At 43.3% G+C, this 18,077-nt stretch overlaps 2 protein-coding genes across 5 annotated transcripts in view; one reads left to right on the forward strand and one right to left on the reverse strand.

The window, feature by feature from the left end:
• Positions 1 to 14,589, reverse strand: part of COL4A6 (collagen type IV alpha 6 chain) — a 337,569-nt gene extending 322,980 nt beyond the window's left edge. The window contains exons 1-3 of one of the 3 annotated variants that reach the window (XM_077478935.1): positions 14,522 to 14,588; positions 14,280 to 14,421; positions 14,145 to 14,199 (exon numbers count right to left, since the gene is read on the reverse strand). In XM_077478935.1, the coding sequence (XP_077335061.1) occupies positions 14,145 to 14,199; positions 14,280 to 14,290 (66 nt within the window). In that variant the 5' untranslated portion in view covers positions 14,291 to 14,421; positions 14,522 to 14,588. Of the gene's footprint in view, positions 1 to 14,144; positions 14,200 to 14,279 lie in introns of all 3 variants that reach the window. The other 2 variants (XM_077478926.1, XM_077478944.1) reach the window with 2 other exon arrangements.
• Positions 14,590 to 16,210: 1,621 nt separating this feature from the next.
• The window catches only part of COL4A5 (collagen type IV alpha 5 chain), a 221,796-nt gene continuing 219,929 nt past the window's right edge, over positions 16,211 to 18,077 (forward strand). The window contains exon 1 of one of the 2 annotated variants that reach the window (XM_077478955.1): positions 16,211 to 16,745. In XM_077478955.1, the coding sequence (XP_077335081.1) occupies positions 16,665 to 16,745 (81 nt within the window). In that variant the 5' untranslated portion in view covers positions 16,211 to 16,664. The remainder of the gene's footprint in view (positions 16,746 to 18,077) is intronic. The other variant, XM_077478950.1, reaches the window with a different exon arrangement.

Below are 18,077 nucleotides of genomic sequence, written 5' to 3' on the forward strand. Positions count from 1 at the left end.
GGTTCTGAGGAAGCCAAATGGTTGATGAGACTTGGACCGAACACGCAATAGCACATTACATCCATTGTATGGATTGTACTGATATATGTAGCTGAATACTTTGCATATTCTATGTATAATGTGCTACCATTCCCCTATGTTGGGGCAACATAAATATTATTCCTATACTTTTTACCTTTTGTATAATAAAAATGATGTGATTTCATTTATCTTGTCTCCAATCTATGGCCGCTATAGTCCGGTTTTGGAGGATACGGGTGAACGTCACCGGTATTTACCTAAACAATCTCTCGTTAATTCTTTGCTCTTGCTGGAGATCTCCGGAGAGAATGGTACCTACATGAATATTCGCTTCATTGCCTCCTTCTGGAAGGCTATCTTTACTATGCACATTAACGTGCATATTTGGCACCTCAGCCTTTTACTGTACCTCTCCAAAATTAAGAAATGCATCCTACAGCCTGAGTCGCCTATTTCCCATCATTGAAAATCGACCTTTTCACCACATATATTTAAAAAGGGCTCTGATTTAATTTAAAATATGACCACGGAGACCGCGGCCAAAAATGACCAGGTAGGGACCTGCTCTGGCCGGCTCATAGGGACTCAGATACCTTTTGGGCCTTGATTCTGTATTGAACTATACATACTATCCAACTTATATTTGTGTTGCACTGAACCTGAACACAGTAAACAGAACAAATAAATATTTAAACTGAACTGGAGCACCAACCAAAATTTTTATTTAATTTTTTTACATTTTGGATAGCATGTGGAATGTTAGAACCCCTATCTTTTCTTTCTGCATCCCCAATGCGAAAATATCAAATCTTGCTTCCTGACCCAGTGACATTTATCTCAGCTAAAATGTATGATCATAAAAAGTTAGTTTAGAGAAGGAAAGACCTGGTATTGTTTTTAAAAATAGGGACTTTAATCATACAAAAACATACAAAAACATACAAAAAAAAAGGTGTTTGTTAACCTAAAAAAAAAACAAAAAAACAAAAAAAACAGATCCTGTTCCCTTAAAGCATGTTATACAGCACCGTGCTTGTGCTGTGTAATTTGGCTCCTTCTATCACCTAAAAAACCTGGCTAATCCTTCCTGGCTATACCCTCCCCCTGTAAACTAAACATGCTTTATCATGGCTGCTGAGTCCTGACACGATAGTTTACGTGCCTCCATCATCTGAAACCAATATTGTGGTTATTATTGTGGCCACTGACATGAATGCTGGAGGTTAATATTGAGGTCAGTGGCACCAGTGCTGGGGGTTATGACTGTGGCCACTGCATCCACTACAACAGTGATGGCTGGTATTATTGTGGTCTTGCGACACCAATACTGCCACTGACACCAACAACAAGGTTTTTTACTTCCACTTTCTTTTCAGTGTGTGTGTAAAAAATACAGCATGACCAAAATATCCAAGTGTTGAGGTGCATTACAGCCCATGTGCTGCCTAATGTACTTCCACACGTGAAAATTAGCTGCTGTTGTGCAGCCCTCTGGAAGTGTTAGGGCTGCATTTCAGACCCCCTATAATGTTTTAGGTTGACCAAGACTGGCCTAAACCTTTAAACATGTGATCAGTACTAAAGGGAACCTGGACAGTTTTTTGTTTATTAGGTATTTCACCCCCACTACCTGTAGCCGGATACTATAAAGCCCACTGGTTCAAGGGGCAAAATTCCCTCTACTTGCGAGCCAAGCCCTGATATACCGGTACATAAATGTCTAAAATGGTCGTATTTCTTTTATCTTTGAAACAGTGGAAATACAAACCTATCATGACACTTTAAAGTAAAGCCTGCACTGAGAGAGATATGTAGCCTGGCATTACAGGTATCCTTGTGAATATTACACTTTTTCTGAAGGCTCATTCACGCTTGTGTTGGGATCTGTATTTTGCTGAACAAGAAAAACAAAGTTTTACAAAGAGGTACAGAGAAAACAATTGTTTTCTATGTGCCCTGTTGACTCTTGAATACAGTCCTCGGATGAGCTGCGGTGCAGAAATCTGGAGCATTTGATTTGTCTTCGGTTCCGCACACAAGCTCACCCACAGCTCCATCTCCCTGCATTTCTACGCATTGCAGCTGAGCTGTGGAGCATTGAAATGAATGAAATGTCACACTGTTCCATTTTAATAAAATTGAAAAAATTATTTTAAAAGCACAAGGCACCACTGGCCAGAAGTAACACATGCTGTACCTAATTCTGTGTTTTACTGTGCAGGGGGTTTAAAATAGCCCTGACTTTAATTTGAGTTACAGCCAGGCAACCAGTATAAGGAGAGCAGTGGCAGGTGGCACATTTCTCTAAGCACAGATTTCCTGTCACTTAGCAATTAATAATATCATACATTTCTCTGTTAAAATGATAGATTAGCTAGAACTGCAGTCCAAAAAAACACCTTAAGAGGCACAATAGCGCTATAACATTTCCAGTAACTGGGAACTGGAGATCCAGAGCAACATAATGTCCTACTACAAGTACTGACTGTATCATGAGTCCACTGCAGCCTTGGCCTAGGTTGGCCTTCACCTCACCGCCAGATCTCCAGGTATGTGACTGCATTGGAACTGTGGCCTGTGGTCACTAACTCCTTCCTCCCGTATATCCCTCTGCCGGGGACAGCCCTGTGCAGGCCAGAACTTTCCTTTAATTGTTGGGATCGTTGCGGCACTTAGGATTAATTCACCTGCGCCCGGCAGTAAGATAAAAGTCCTCTCTCTGCCTCTAGCCCCCCTGCTGAACTGATGGGACCAAGCCCCGGGAAACTTTAATTGCTGGGACTATTGGAACCACAAGCCTCTGGATTATTCGGCCTGCACTCAAAGGAAACTAATATCCCCTCTATGTCCCCAAGAGTGTATAAGGAGATGCCGCCCAGGCTCGTTCAGAAGTGCCGGCTTCACCCCCCTAAATGCAGCCCTGTGTCTATAGGAGCCTTTAGACTTTTCGCAAAGTCCTTCAAATACCTGTTTCTCCTGCCAGTGAAGTCCACCTAATGTGACTTTTTGTGGTAGGATGGCAACATTGCTGCACTGCTCTTGAATTTGGAGCAATGTTGCCACTCTCATGTAGGCTATGCTTGCTTGCTCTACAGTGGGATGCAAAACGGTTGTAGGGGGCATGGGTATTAGCACTGTCGCTTCACAAGCCTGTAGCTTGTCACTCATTGCCTGGCCACCCCCTAGCCCTGCCCACTGCTTTCTCTATTCACAGAACTGCCTCTGTTGCTGAAAATGTGAGAGACTGCATCTTAAAGGGCAAATGCATGAGACACAAATGAAGGGAAATTTGGCTCAGTCAAGGGAGATAAAGCAAGGTTTCTGAGGCTTGTGCATTACATAGAAACTGGATATGGTAGTTGTTTAGACTGTTATATGGGATCTTTTAGTCCTATTTTAATACAGGCATGGAGGCGCCTCACCAATAGCTATGTTGTTCCTTCACTATCTCCCACATCTCGTGTATTGCATCATTGTTCTTGCCTCACGTTTTGAACCTTAAAGGGATTGTAAAGTAAATTTTTTTATTTTTTTTAAATAACAAACATGTTATACTTACCTCCACTGTGCAGCTGGTTTTGCACAGAGTGGCCCCGAACCTGCTCTTCTGGGGTCCCTCGGCGGCTGTCTCTGCTTCCTCCCGCAGGTGCTTCTCACGTTCATGCGAGCTCCCTCGCATTGGTGAGAAGCACCTGCGGGCGCGCTCCCGTGATACAGTCGGCGGCTATAGCCGCTCGCTGTATCACAAGGCCCCGCCCCCCCGGCGCGCTGCGTCATTGGATGTGATTGACAGCAGCGCGAGCCAATGGCTGCGCCGCTTTCAATCCATCCACTCCAGCCAATCAGCGGCCAGGCTGGGCGGCGAAGAGGACGGCGGGGGCGAGCGCTGGATTTTCGAGGGGTCAGGTAAGTAAAACGGGGGGGCTGGGGGCGCCGGCAGTGTCAGATGTTTTTTCACCTTAATGCATAGAATGCATTAAGGTGAAAAAACATTTACCTTTACAACCCCTTTAAAACATTTAAAAGCCAAATACTTTCTAAAAAGGAAATGCAAACTCATTAACATCACCATCAGCTAATGTCAACATCAAATATAGCCACTTTGAAGTAGCCAAATAAATGATAGGTTTGTAGTACCCAGTACATTTAAGGTGATTATTGGCCATACATAAAATAAATATCTCATGACATACATAGTTACATTGTTACATAGTTAGTCAGGTTGAAAAAAGACACAAGTCCATCTAGTTCAACCATAAAAATATATATATATAAATAAAAAATAAAAAATATTATACAATCCCATATACCCAATCCTATACCCACAGTTGATCCAGAGGAAGGTGGAAAAAAAAAAACAAAGAAAAGCAGGATCCAATTTGCTGCAGCAGGGGAAAAAATTCCTTCCTGATCCCAGAGAGGCAATCGGATTTTCCCCGGATCAACACTATAAATGTTAGTACCCAGTTATATTATGTACATTTATGAATGAATCCAGGCCTTTTTTAAAGCAATCTACTGAGCTGGGCAGAACCGCCTCTGGAGGGAGTCTATTCGACATTTTCACAGCTCTTAGGCCGCGTACACACGGGCGGATTGTCTGCCCAACTAAGTTCGTCAGACAATCCGACAGACAGTCCGTCCAACTTTTGAATGAACGGACTTGACCACACACGACGAACAGACAGTCCGCTGAAAGCTTGCGCGATGACGTGTACAGCACGTACGACGGGACTAGAAATACGACGTCCAATACACTGCACTGCAACCTTCGGCCGTGTAAATCCTTTCTGAGCATGTGCCATACTTAGTCCGTCCAACTTGCCTACTCACGAGCGGACTGTCCGCTGAAACCAAGTTTGGACGGACAAAATTACGGAAATTCCGAAAGACTTAGTCCGTCAGACTGTCCGCTGAAAAAGTCCGCTGAAGCCCACACACGAGCGGATTGTCCGCTGAAACGCGGTTCAGCGGACTAAGTTGGACGGACAATCCTCTCGTGTGTACGCGGCCTTACTGTGAAGAAACCTTTCCATATTTGGAGATGAAATCTCCTTTCCTCTAGAGGTAAAGAGTACCCCCTTGTCCTCTGTGATTACTCAACACTAAGGCCGCGTACACACGGGCGGACTGTTCGCCCAACTTTGTTCGTCAAACAGTACGACAAACAGTCCGCTCAAAATTTGCATGAACGGACTTGACCACACACGATACACTGCAATGCAACCTTCGCCGTGTCAATCCTTTCTGAGCATGCACGAAACTTAGTTTGTCGAACAAGCCTACACACGAGCGGACTGTCCGCCGAAACCAAGTTTCAGCGGACTGTCTTACGGGAATTCCGAAAAACTTTGTTCGTCAGACTGTCCGCTGAAACTGTCCGCTGAAGCCCACACACGAGCGGACTGTCCGCTGAAACACTGTTCAGCGGACAAAGTTGGGCGAACAGTCCGCCCGTGTGTACGCGGCCTTAGTTCACTATATGGACCCCTTATATATGTATACATGGTGACAAGGAGTGCTGATCGTTTCCTTGATGCTCATGTTCCGCTGTATAAGTGGATAGTGCCCATAGACATAAGATGCTTAATGTACAATGTGGATGGCAGACAAACTAATGTCACTTTTCAACCATGAGAACAGAAGCTGGCCGACAGATTTCATGGCAGCAATCAATTGCACAGGTAGGATTTTTGAGTACTGCTAATAATAAAGCAGAGCTCCACACAAAAGGGGAAGTTTCCGCTTTAAGCACCCCCCCCCCCAAATACGCCACATTTGACATGTCATTTTATTTGGGGGGGATGGGGACAGGTACCTAGTTTTGACAAGTTCTCCTGTCCCCCTCCCTCCTTGCAATCTTCTGGGACACCTCACAGGTTCCAGGAGATTTGCCCGACCAATGGGAAGGCTCATGTTCGTTTCGGCTGTGAAGCTGCAAGCTGTCACAGATGGGTGCCCATGCTTGCAATGCCAGTGCTGCGGGAGGCAAGGCTTTTTGTAGCTTTTTTTTGTAGCAAGGCTTTTTGTAGTGGCTGACTTTTAATAAACACAAAAATTAGTGGAACTCCGCTGGTACCAGGTTAACCTACCAGCTTATCCAGTACAAATATACATTTTTAGGCAAGCATTAGTCTAACATATGATTATGTGACAGACTGATCTTCCTACTGCCATTTCTTGTGTTTGAGTACCTTTAAATTGGTTCTGAAGTTACATTTTTTTTTTTTTTGTTGCGTTAATGTAGTCTCTACACTATGGTAAACAATTTACTTATTCTATCCACCCCCTCCCCAAACATTTACCTGGCTCCTGTCATCGCTCCAGCGTGGCTACTTTGCGTTCCCCTCACTTTCTGGTCTCACAGGAGACACTGAGCACAGTAGGAGCCATAGGCTGCTGAAGTCAAACTTCTGTGAAGAGGACCAGGGAATGCCTTACCAGTTCTGTGCATGTGTCTTTGGATGCACACAGCTTGGCATTGGAGATCACGTGCACCTCCAGGTGCCCCCTTAACAAACCAGTTTCTAAGGTGGCACCCACCTCAAAACTGGTTTGTTAAGGGGGTGCCTGGAGGAGAGGGGAGCAGACAGCACAGGCGGGGGACTTGGAGAAGAGGAGGTAAGGGACCTTTCTGTGCAATATCATTGCACAGAGCAGGTAAGTATAACATCTTTTTTATTTTAACCAAAAAAAAAGTTATCCTTTAGTGACACTTTAATGTCCTAAGCGATAGGCAACAAAGCTAGTTTGACCAAACCTATTAGCTATTCTTAAAGCGGAGGTCCACCCTAAAGTGGACCTTCCACTCATCGGAACCCTCCCCCCCCTCCGGCGCCACAATTGCCACCTTTCAGGGGGGAGGGGGGTGACAGGTACCTGTACAGTACAGGTATCTGCACCCACTCCCGGGATAGCTCTCTGCGGAAAGGGGCGTAGATTACGCCCCTTTCTGAAAGTCCCCCCGCTGCCTGCTGGGAAACACACAGATCCCAGAGGCAGCGGGTCCATCCTTATTGTGCAGCGCGACTCGCGCATACGCAGTAGGGAACCGGGAAATTAAGCCGCAAGGCTCCACTTCCTGATTCCCATACCCAAGATGGCGGCAGCAGCACCCAAGAGACGATCGAGAGATCGGCTTCGGGTGCCGACATCGCGGGCGCGCTGGACAGGTAAGTGTCACTATTTTAAAAGTCAGCAGCTGCAGTATTTGTAGCTGCTGGCTTTAAAAAAAAAAAAAAACGTGGAGTCCCGGCGGACTCCCGCTTTAAAGTTGAGTTCTGGGATTAAAAAAAAATACCCTTGAAATGGGTCACCCCCTCCCCCTGCACTGCATGGGTTAACTGCTTATTAGGTCTATAGGTAGAGGACCAAGCTGTAATAACTTATTCCTTAAAGTGGAAGTAAACTTTTATTTTTGACTTGTACCTACAGGTAAGCTTATAATAAGGCTTACCTATAGGTACAGTGAATATCTCATTGCACTGTTTAGGAGATATTCACACTGCATGCCGCCAGTGATGTCATCGGCACATGCGCTCTGAAGGGACGGCACACCCATGTCGTCCCTATAGAGCTCCGCCACTCACGTGCGCATGTGCGGGAGTGACATCATCGTGGCTCGACCAGACGGCTCAAGCACGAGAACCCGGAAAGAAAACTAGGTGAAGATGGGAGCCCTCTCAGCAGTGACACCGCTGCGCTGGAGGGCTTCTTTCTAAGGTAAGTATTTCATAATGTGCTAGTATGTGATGCATACTAGCACATTATGCCTTTACCTTGCAGGGAATTTTTTTTTTTAAAGCGCGGTTTAATCCGGCAGGCTTCCAGAGCTTACTTCTTTCTTCTCTCTGTCTCTTTGGGTTGTGGGCAGACTCTCATTGCCCTCATATAAAATGCAAGACTGTTTGATTCTGCATTGTAAAGCTGGCTATAAATGGATTAAAATTTAGTCAGTTCAGAAGAGACAAGCCAAATTTCGACCCAATTAGATGGGAATGTTGGAAAACTTTTGTCGATCAATGGCTGCAGCCACTGATCTGTTTATTCTGACAGCAGAGAGTCCCAATGTCAGAATATAATATAGCAGTGTGGATGGAGGAATCTGTGTGTTATTTTCTATAGACAGCTTTAGAGATGATCTCTGCTGGCCAGAGCGCCATCCTACAACCCCTATGTCATTAATGTGCCCTACAGGGGTTTATTTACTAAAGCTGGAGAGTGAAAAATCAGGCTCACTTCTGCATAGAAACCAATCAGCTTTCAACCTCAGCCTGTCCAATTAAAGTAAAGCTTCTATTTTTTTATCTTATATAACAAACATGTCACACTTACCTCCACTGTGGCCCCAATCATCCTCTTCTGGGGTCCCCTGGCAAGGCTGGTAGCTCCCCCCCCCCCCGCATCGTATAACCCCCTAGGAGAAGCGTTCTTCTGGGGTGTTACCTTGAGGGCGCACTCCCGAGTCCAGCATTTGCATCCACAGACGCAGAATGCCGGACTTGGCCCCACCCCCCGGTACCACGTCATTGCATTTGATTGACAGTAGCTGGAGCCAATGGCTGTGCTGCTATCAATCTATCCAATCAAGAGCCAAGAACGCCGGGCAAAGGAAGAGCGTGTCTCCGCAATGGAAAATTCCAGAGCTCAGGTAAGTAAAACGGGGGCACTGGGGGGCCGGTCACTGCCAGTTGCTTTTTTACCTCAATGCATTGGATGCTTTAAGGTGAAAAAACACAAGAGTTTACGACCCCTTTAAGCTTTGACAATAAAACCTGAAACCTGATTGGTTTCTAAACAGAATTGAGCCTGATTTTGCATTCTCCAGCTTTAGTAAATAGATCCCATAGTGACATAGGGGTTAGAGGTTAGAACCAGAGAGCACAACAGGGGGCAGAGGCAACCAACACACCAACAAGTGTCAAATGCTGCAGAGTTGAACAGAGTGAAGGTAGGAGACGTGGGCTATTGTAGAGGTGAGTAAAATAGCTCTTCTGCTTCAGGGAAATGTTGCAGAAAATTTACGTTTTAATTTTTTTCATGTATGTCAATCTCTCAATGAACACTATTATTATTACATATATTTATAATCCTTATGCCTCTAGCATTAGTAAATAGATAGGAAAGTATATCATATTACTTGTTTAACCGCTTGCTGACCAGCCTCCGTCATTTTACTGCGGCAGGTCGGCTCTCCTGTGTGAACCGCTTTAGGTGTACTTCGGTTTTTGCATATGAGATAGTGGGCATGCTGCGGGTCTGGCGGACTCGATGTACGCCGGCGACCCACAATCGCGGTGTACAGAGGCAGAACGGGGAGCTGCCTATGTAAACAAGGTGATTCCCTGTTCTGCCAGATAACATGTCAGAGATCTTCTGCTCCCAGTGATCGGGAACAGTGATCTCTGTCCTGTCCCTGGCAGCCCATCCCCCCTACAGTTAGAACACACCCAGGGAACACACTTAACCCCTTGATCGCCCCCTAGAGTTAACCCCTTCCCTGACAGTGTCATTTTTACATTGATCAGTGCATATATATATATATAGTACTGATCAATGTAATAATGTCACTGGTCCCCAAAAAGTGTCATTTGGGATCAGATTTGTCTGCCACAATGTCGCAGTCCTGCTAAAAATCGCAGATCGCCGCCATTACCAGTAAAAACAATTAAAAAAATTAAATAAAAGTCCCTAAATCTATCCCATAGTTTGCAGATGTGATAACTTTTGTGCAAACCAATCAATATACGCTTATTGTAAATTTTTTACCAAAAATATGTAGAAGAATATAAATCGGTCTAAACTGATGAATAAATTTGTTTTTTATTTTATATATTTTTTATTAGATTTGTATTTGGTATGTAAAATAATTTTTTAAATCAAAATTGTCGGTCTTTATTTGTTTATAGCACAAAAAAATAAAAACCGCAGAGGTGATAAAATACCAAATTTGTTTGGGTACAACGTTCCACGAATGTACAATTGTCAGTTAAAGTGACGCAGTGCGGTATCGCAAAACATGTCCTGGTCATTAAGTGGAAAAATCCTTCCAGGGCTGAAGTGGTTAAAACTATTTTTTTTTTTTTAACATTTCTTCAGTTACTTCCTGGTTTCCAGAAATAGTCAAATGATGTCATACATCCCAGGAGTCTTCAGGAAGGGAGAAAAGGAGGAGTTTTATGAGCTAAGCACATCCTCCTGTCTGCATGCCAGAGCTAAGGGCAGATGGATTCCAGGAAGTAAATGCTACATGAATCATCTGCCCTTACACAAGATGCCCATGGTCAGAAAGGCTAGGGGGGGGGGGGGGGGTGTTGTTTTTTAAAGTAATTCCTCAGCAAAAAAAAAAAAAAAAAGCATGGATGGGTGAGTTTGTTTTGAATATAAAAAATTCATTAAATAGTATTTTTGGTTTGTGGTGCTCGGGTGTGGTGTAGTTCTGCTTTAGAAAATGCATGCACCATGCATGATGAGACGTGTGTCATAGAAAGTGGCACAATACATATTTTCTGTATTTTCATCCAGTTTAAACAGCATTTTTTTTTTGGACAAATACCATAAAGATAAATAGAACTGTGTTTAAACAAAAATGAGAATAGCCCCATACATGGATTTTATATAGATCTCAATACGGGACACACCCTCTCTACCTTTTGATAATGTGTCAAAAACATGTAAAACGATTCCTTACACATTTAAAATGCATTAGCGTGAGGCCAGCCCTGAAGCCTGACATAACTGAAAGCTTGGAAATAAATGAAAATCCCAATATTCTGAGATTAAACAGGGAGATTACATTTATTACTACAAAGTCAGTACTATAAATGTTCCACTAACAGCTTATTTGCCTTAATAAATCAACCCCTATAGGTCCAAAAGGCAATATACTGTATATTTGTGTTTGTGTGTATATAAGAGAAAAAGTGGTGTTGCAGACTAAAAACCACTTTGTCTTATACAAGCACACAAATATACAGTATATTAGGCATAGGTGTGCGCACAGGGTGTGCCGGGTGTGCCTGGGCACACCCTAATCACCCTCTGTGGTGCAGATTCCCCATTTAAACCCCTGATATTTCACCAAAGTACCCTAATGGGGCTCCTAAAAAAATTGTAAATTAAACAAATTTTTTTTTTTTTTTTAATGATAAAAATAAAAACTACTGACACCACCTACTGCCCTACTGACACCAATCCCTGCCCCACTGACACTGTCCAATGCTCTACTGACCCCGTCAGTATATATACACATGCACACACACATATGTGTGTGTGCATGTGTATAAGGTTTAAAGCGGGGTTCCACCCTAAAGTGGAACTTCCGCTGATCGGAACCCTCCCCCCCTCCGGTGTCACAATTGGCACCTTTCAGGGGGGAGGGGGGTGGAGATACCTGTCAAAGACAGGTATTTACACCCACTTACAGCCTCTTCCTGTCCCTGCGCGCTGTCTGCTGGGACACACACAGGTCCCAGAGACAGCGTGGACAATTCCTATTGCGCTGCGCAACTCGCGCATGTGCAGTAGGGAACTGGGAAGTGAAGCCGATTCGCTTCACTTCCTGATTTCCTCACCTAGAATGGCGGCGGCAGCAGCCGAGAGCCGAGCGATCGATCGGCCTCGGCTGCTGGCATCGCTGGACCCCGGGACAGGTGAGTGTCCATTTATTAAAAGTCAGCAGCTGTAGTATTTATAGCTGCTGGCTTTTAATATTTTTTTCCCAGTACAGTCCCGCTTTAAGGTGCACACCCTATCGAAATAGGCTATGCACACCTATGCCTATAGGGGTTGTTTTACTAAGTCAAATAAGCTATTCACTTTACAAGGAAATTGCACTTTGCAATGTAATATGCCTCAAAACTTAGTAAATCCCACTTTGCAAAGAATACCCAATCACGTTCAAGGAAAAAAAAAAAAAACAGCGTCTTTGCTTGCTCATGATTGGATGATGGAAGTCAGTAAAGCTTCACCTTATTATTATTATTATTATTAATTATTTATTATTTAAGGTACTTATATAGCGTTGTCAATTTACGCAGCGCTTTACATATACATTGTACATTCACATCAGTCCCTACCCTCATGGAGCTTACAATCTAAGGTCCCTAACTCACATACTAGGGCCAATTTAGACAGAAGCCAATTAATCTACCAGCATGTCTTTGGAGCGTGGGAGGAAACCGGAGTACCCGGAGGAAACCCATGCAGGCACAGGGAGAACATGCAAACTCCAGGATTTACTAAACTCTGGGGAAAATACCCTCGCAAAGTGCAACTTTCCTTCCAAAGTGAACAGTTTATTATGCTTTTAGTAAACCAACCCCGTAGTCTCAAGCTGAATTATTATTAAGAAGATAATATACATGTCAGCATTTGTAATAACTGTTGTGATAATCCTATACAAAGCTAGTAAGTAGAAACAGAAGAAAATGCATGCCCTGAAGTCGAGTGTACTATTGCTTGCCTTAGAGAGCAGTTTCTCAAGTATGATTTCTAGCAAAGTAACCTAAATTAACAAATGATGTCAGACATCACATTGTGTTCGGTTTGCCCACATCTAGATTTCAACAGCACAGCTTTGACCCAAGGTCGATATTTAGGAAGCTCCGGCTCCTCCGGCGCTGTCCATAGACCGAGATCTTTGCACTGGGGCACTTGTAGGTGAACACAGCAAGGGGGCTGCTCCCTGTATTACCAACCCATAACATTGTAAATGCTACATTAACAAATAAATGTTATGATACAAAACATCCTAAAAGATACATATGTAGCAAGATCTGACATTCGGGGTATTTACATAGTATGTGTATTATATTCTTGCTCATAAGACCTAATATATAAATCATACATCAGATTGTTTCAAAGAAGACTATGCTGCAATTAGTGCCCGTTCACACAGGGGCGACACGACTTGCAGTGCGACTCACAGACGTGACCTGCACACGACTTCAGCAGCGACTTGCAAGATGACTGCTGTATAGAAGCCAATACAAGTCACCTGAAGTCGCCCAAAAATAGTACAGGAACCTTTTTCTAAGTCGGAGCGACTTGAGTCGCTCCTATTAGAACGGTTCCATAGTACAGAACGGAGCGCGACTTGTCAGGCGACTAAGTCGCCTGACAAGTCGCGGTAGTGTGAACGGGCACTTAGGCAATAAAGGTAGAAAGAAAAGTATAAAGAAAGGTATAAATAAATGTATAAACAAAGGTATAAATAAAGGTATAAACTAAGGTATAAATAAAGGTATAAATAAAGGTATAAATAAAGGTATAAATAAAGGTATAAATAAAGGTATAAACTAAGGTATAAATAAAGATATAAACAAAGGAATAAATAAAGGTAGTGCTCTTTTTTTTATGACATTAACCCTTAACATCCACTATCAGATCCATACACACTATCAGATTTTCTGCTGATTTTTGTCTTCAGATTTACCAAAACCATGTAGTAGAAGGGTCTGCCTGATTGCATACACATTGAAACTCCTAAGGTTTGACCTCATAATATATGGTTTTGGTAAATCTGAAGGAAAATTCAGCAGAAAATCTGATAGTGTGTATGGGGCTTTAGTCATCACTGCAGAATGTAACCTTACAGTAGAAGGAGCACTATATATATATATATATATATATATATATATATATATATATATATATATATATATATATATATATATATATATATATATATATATGTTCATTTGGTCAGACAAGTAGATGCATAAAGTCCAATCTAATCTTCAGATGTGTTATATAAGGAAGATTGGATGGAAGAGAACCTATTCTCAATGCTGACTGTAGATAACTAGTTTTAGGCACTCTATATTATATATATATATATATATATATATATATATATATATATATATATCACATATGAGATAATTGTCACTATAGAGAATGTAGAACACAAATGTCATCTCCTAAATATTTCCTATACAAAGTTTTATTACTAATTAGAATGAGAAAAGATCTATAGAGGACATTACTTTGACACGCATGAATACACTTTACTAAACACGAGTAATCGGGAGGAAACCGTTAAATAAAAATAAAGGAAAAAATCCTCGATGGATTTCGGGAAAGAAAGAAAACCCCATGTGTATCCACCTCCGTGCACTTACCGCTTGTACCAGGTCGGCAGCGAAGCAGACAGCGAGAAGCAGCGGCAGAGTGAGCCTGCAAGGCACAGACAATCCAAACGTTACACTTTATTCGCCGGGAATCGGCCGATCAGCCCCCTGACCCTGCCAACTTACCGTGTGATCATGTTGTTGCAGTGTGTCCCCCCTGCGATCCTCTGAAGTCACAGTGGTCTGTCCCGCTGGCTCATTGAAGGCTTCCTCTCCGAGCAAGGCGAACAAAGTTTAGGAGGGGTGTCCCGGGAGGGGAGGGGGGGGGCTGGAACAAAGAAAAGCGGACAGCTCGTTAGACTGTAGCCGGGGGAAAGATCTAGGAGGGCAGAGGAAGAAAGTGCTGGAGGTCGGAGTGCTGCGACTACCTGCATACAACTTCCCTGCCCGATCCTGGAGGACCTATCCTTCCATGGACGGCACAGCCTGCACACACTAGGCATGGAGGAGAGGGGCGGGGCCATCCCCTGTCAATCACTGGCCCTCTATGGCTGATCACAGTGCACTGTGCTGGGACAGGATGCTCACATCTCTACTCATTTCACCTATAATATTCATCTGTCAGTCCATACATGTGTGCATTATTTATAACCGATCATCCTTGTTCTGCAGACATTCAGCATTTCTGATTGCCAATAGGGATTCTTGCATTGATCATGACTTGTTTTGTATTACTTTAAATATATATATTTGTCCCCTTTCCTGACATGATAAGTATGTATCAATCCTGACCCTCTATCACTTTCTGTCATTAGAGATCCTTGCAATGATTATGACTTCTTTTGTGTTTTATATAATATATATTCCCTTTCCTAACATGATAAGGATGCATCATTCCTAACATGTATTAGTATAAGAATATCACTCCTGATCCTGGATCAATCAGTAGGGATCACTCCAATGATCAGGATTTGTTTTGTATATTAAAATATATATGTCCCCTTTCCTACCAAGATAGGAATGTATTACTCCGAACCCTCTATCACTTTCTGTTTATCAGTAGGGATCCTTTCTATGATCGTGACCTGTCTTGTGTCTTATAGAAGAAATGTCTCCTTTCCTACCATGATAGGGATGTATTACTCCTGATCCTGTACCTGTTTGTCAGTAGGGATCCTTGCAATGATCATGACTTGTCTTGTGTTTTACATATGTCCTTTTCCCTAATATGATAAAGGGATGGATCCCTCCTGATCCTCTATCACTACCTTGTTTATCTGTAGGGATCCTTGCAATGGTCATGACTTGTCTTGTGTTTTATATATGTCCCTTTCCCTATACATGATAAGGGGATGGATCCCTCCTGATCCTGTATTTGTTTATCAGTAGGGATCCTTGCAATGGTCATGACTTGTCTTTATATATATATATATATATATATATATATATATATATATATATATATATATATATATATATATATATATATCCCTTTCCCTATACATGCTAAGGGGATGGATCCCTTCTTATCCTCTATCACTATCGTGTTTATCAGTAGGGATCCTTGCAATGATCATGACTTGTCTTGTGTTTTATATATGTCCCTTTACCTACACATGCTAAGGGGATTGATCCCTCCTGATCCTCTGTATCTGTTTATCAGTAGGGATCCTTGCAATGATCATGACTTGTCTTATATATATATATATATATATATATATATATATATATATATATATATATATATATATATATATATATCTCCCTTTCCCTATACATGCTAAGGGGATGGACCCCTCCAGATCCAGCAAGTGGTGCAAAGTTGTAAAAGTATAGCAAACCATCCCATGTGATCAGTGATCCCCCCTCGGAGAGCCCACATGATCTGCGGTGACACGATTATTTATTCAGCAAAAAGGTCTTAATTGCTGTGTAAAGGACAAATATTAGTTTTCAATTACAGGGTGATGCGATCTAGTGTTCCCTCCGCAGACAAATAAGTTCCTGGGATGCCATGAAGTCTCTTTATTAGGCAGGGGGGCGGGAGTGGGTGTTGGGGGTGGGTGGGGAGTTGCAGGAGGAGGGGGTCACTATCGGCAGCAAAAAAAAAAAATCTTCATTAATTTTGAGAAAAGGAAAGAGAGGGAGGCCAGCTGTATGAGAGAGAGAGCAGCTTATTGCAGGAGCCGGGGGAGCAGCAGTGCAGGCGGAAGGATAAGCCGGTGATCCGCCGTGTATTGGGGAGAGTGCGGAGCAGTTGGCAGGTCTGTGTTGGAGGTGTCGGGTGGCCCTGTGCTCTCTGTGCTCTCTCCCTGTGCTCTCTGTGCTCTCTCCCTGTGCTCTCCCTGCTCTCTCTCCCTGTGCTCTCTGTGCTCTCTCTCCCTGCTCTCTCCCCCTGTGCTCTCTCTCCCCCTCTCTCTCTCCCTGTCTCCCTCTCTCTGTCCCTCCCCCGGGACTTGCTGCATCCTCTCCCCAGAATATGTCAGCTCCTCATCCTGAGCCTTGTATGCGGAGTCGGTACTAAGTCCTTGGTACTAAGTCCCTGGTGCTGAGTCCCTGGCGCTGTGAAGAATGAGGTTGGCACAGAGTTTGCCCGGTGTCCTGGTCCTGGCTATGCTGCTGGTGTATTGGGTGCACCCTTCAGAGTGTGCGGTAAGTACAATTTCTTCTCCTTTCCTCACATTGCTAGGAGCCAGGGGGCTGAGCAAGCCTCTTCTTTTTTTTTTTTTTTCTCTTTTATTTATAAACCTTGTAATTCAACTCCTCAAAGCTTTCCCCTGTTTTATAAATAGTGAATTGTGACCTCAGCATGACAAGAGCAAAGGCAAAGGGGCTATTCCTGGTTAGTCTAGGGGGCAATGGCACAATTGGCCCATGCCTGCTCCTTTATTTGGGGACCATTGTTTCTAGAGATTGGACTATTTCTGTCTTTTTTTTTTTTTTTTTAGGACCCCATGCTGACAGCTCTCAGCAGTCACCATTCACTGCTGGATTAGTTGCCTTTCCCCTGACCCTGCTTCCTGGGAAAGTCCAAGAGATTTCGCCTTTCTTCCAGGTGTCATGGGTGGGGACTTGCACTTTTTTTAAAAAATCCTTCCCCTGAGATGGCGTAGGAATCAGTGCCCCCAGGGCATGCATTCGGTGTGTGTCCCCGTTTTTTTCTTGTAACTCCCCCCAGGACAAAGAAGAGATCAGGACATCCTATTTATATGAGAAGAGGTGACCAATACATCGATGTCATTTTTATTTATTTATTTATTAATGTTTTCATTAAAGACAACAAAACAGCAGATACTGCCATCAATAGTCACATTATCACCTACAATAAACATTGTAACCCCTTGACCTGTCTGGAGATGCCTCTATGTATTATAGATCTGAAATCTTTAGTCTGTGCCCCTTCCTCCTCCGTGACATCCTGTATGAGGACTTAATGATTCCCCTATTACAAGCTGTCTGACTTCCTATACTTTACGTTATCTGTCTATTATCACTAATAAATCACAGAGACAGACTAAGCAATGTCGCCAATGCTTTCCCACTTCAAAGGTGGTTATGTGCCAGCATAGATGAATGTTAGAGATGCATACACAGATAGTATATGCAATCAGAGGATCGTCTGAGAACAGCGTGGTTACAGATCATTCAGACCATCTTATATGATAAGTGCCATAGCGTTCCAGAGATTAGCGCAGAAAAGTCAGGCTTGTGCACAGGGGAGTCTTCCTGCACTCAGCTAGTGTTGGACTCATCTACTCTACCTTGATTTAGTTCTGAGAAGGGAAATTGCAGGAGGAGGAGACTCTTGGTGTGGTACTGCTCACTGAACAGCTGAAAGGCTGCACGGCGCAGCAGGTTAGGCCTCTAAATGCCACAGGGAAGCATCCTGGAGCAGTTCTGACATGCTGGAAAGATACAAGGAGTATCACAGATGCAAGCCACATAGCACAGGCCATTTTTTTTACCCCAGTGGAATCCATGCTG

The sequence above is a fragment of the Lithobates pipiens genome, unplaced genomic scaffold (genome assembly GCF_037356315.1).
Source record: "Lithobates pipiens isolate NorthernLeopardFrog02 unplaced genomic scaffold, aLitPip1_a1.2 Scaffold_1, whole genome shotgun sequence".
Taxonomy (NCBI): Eukaryota; Metazoa; Chordata; class Amphibia; order Anura; family Ranidae; genus Lithobates; species Lithobates pipiens.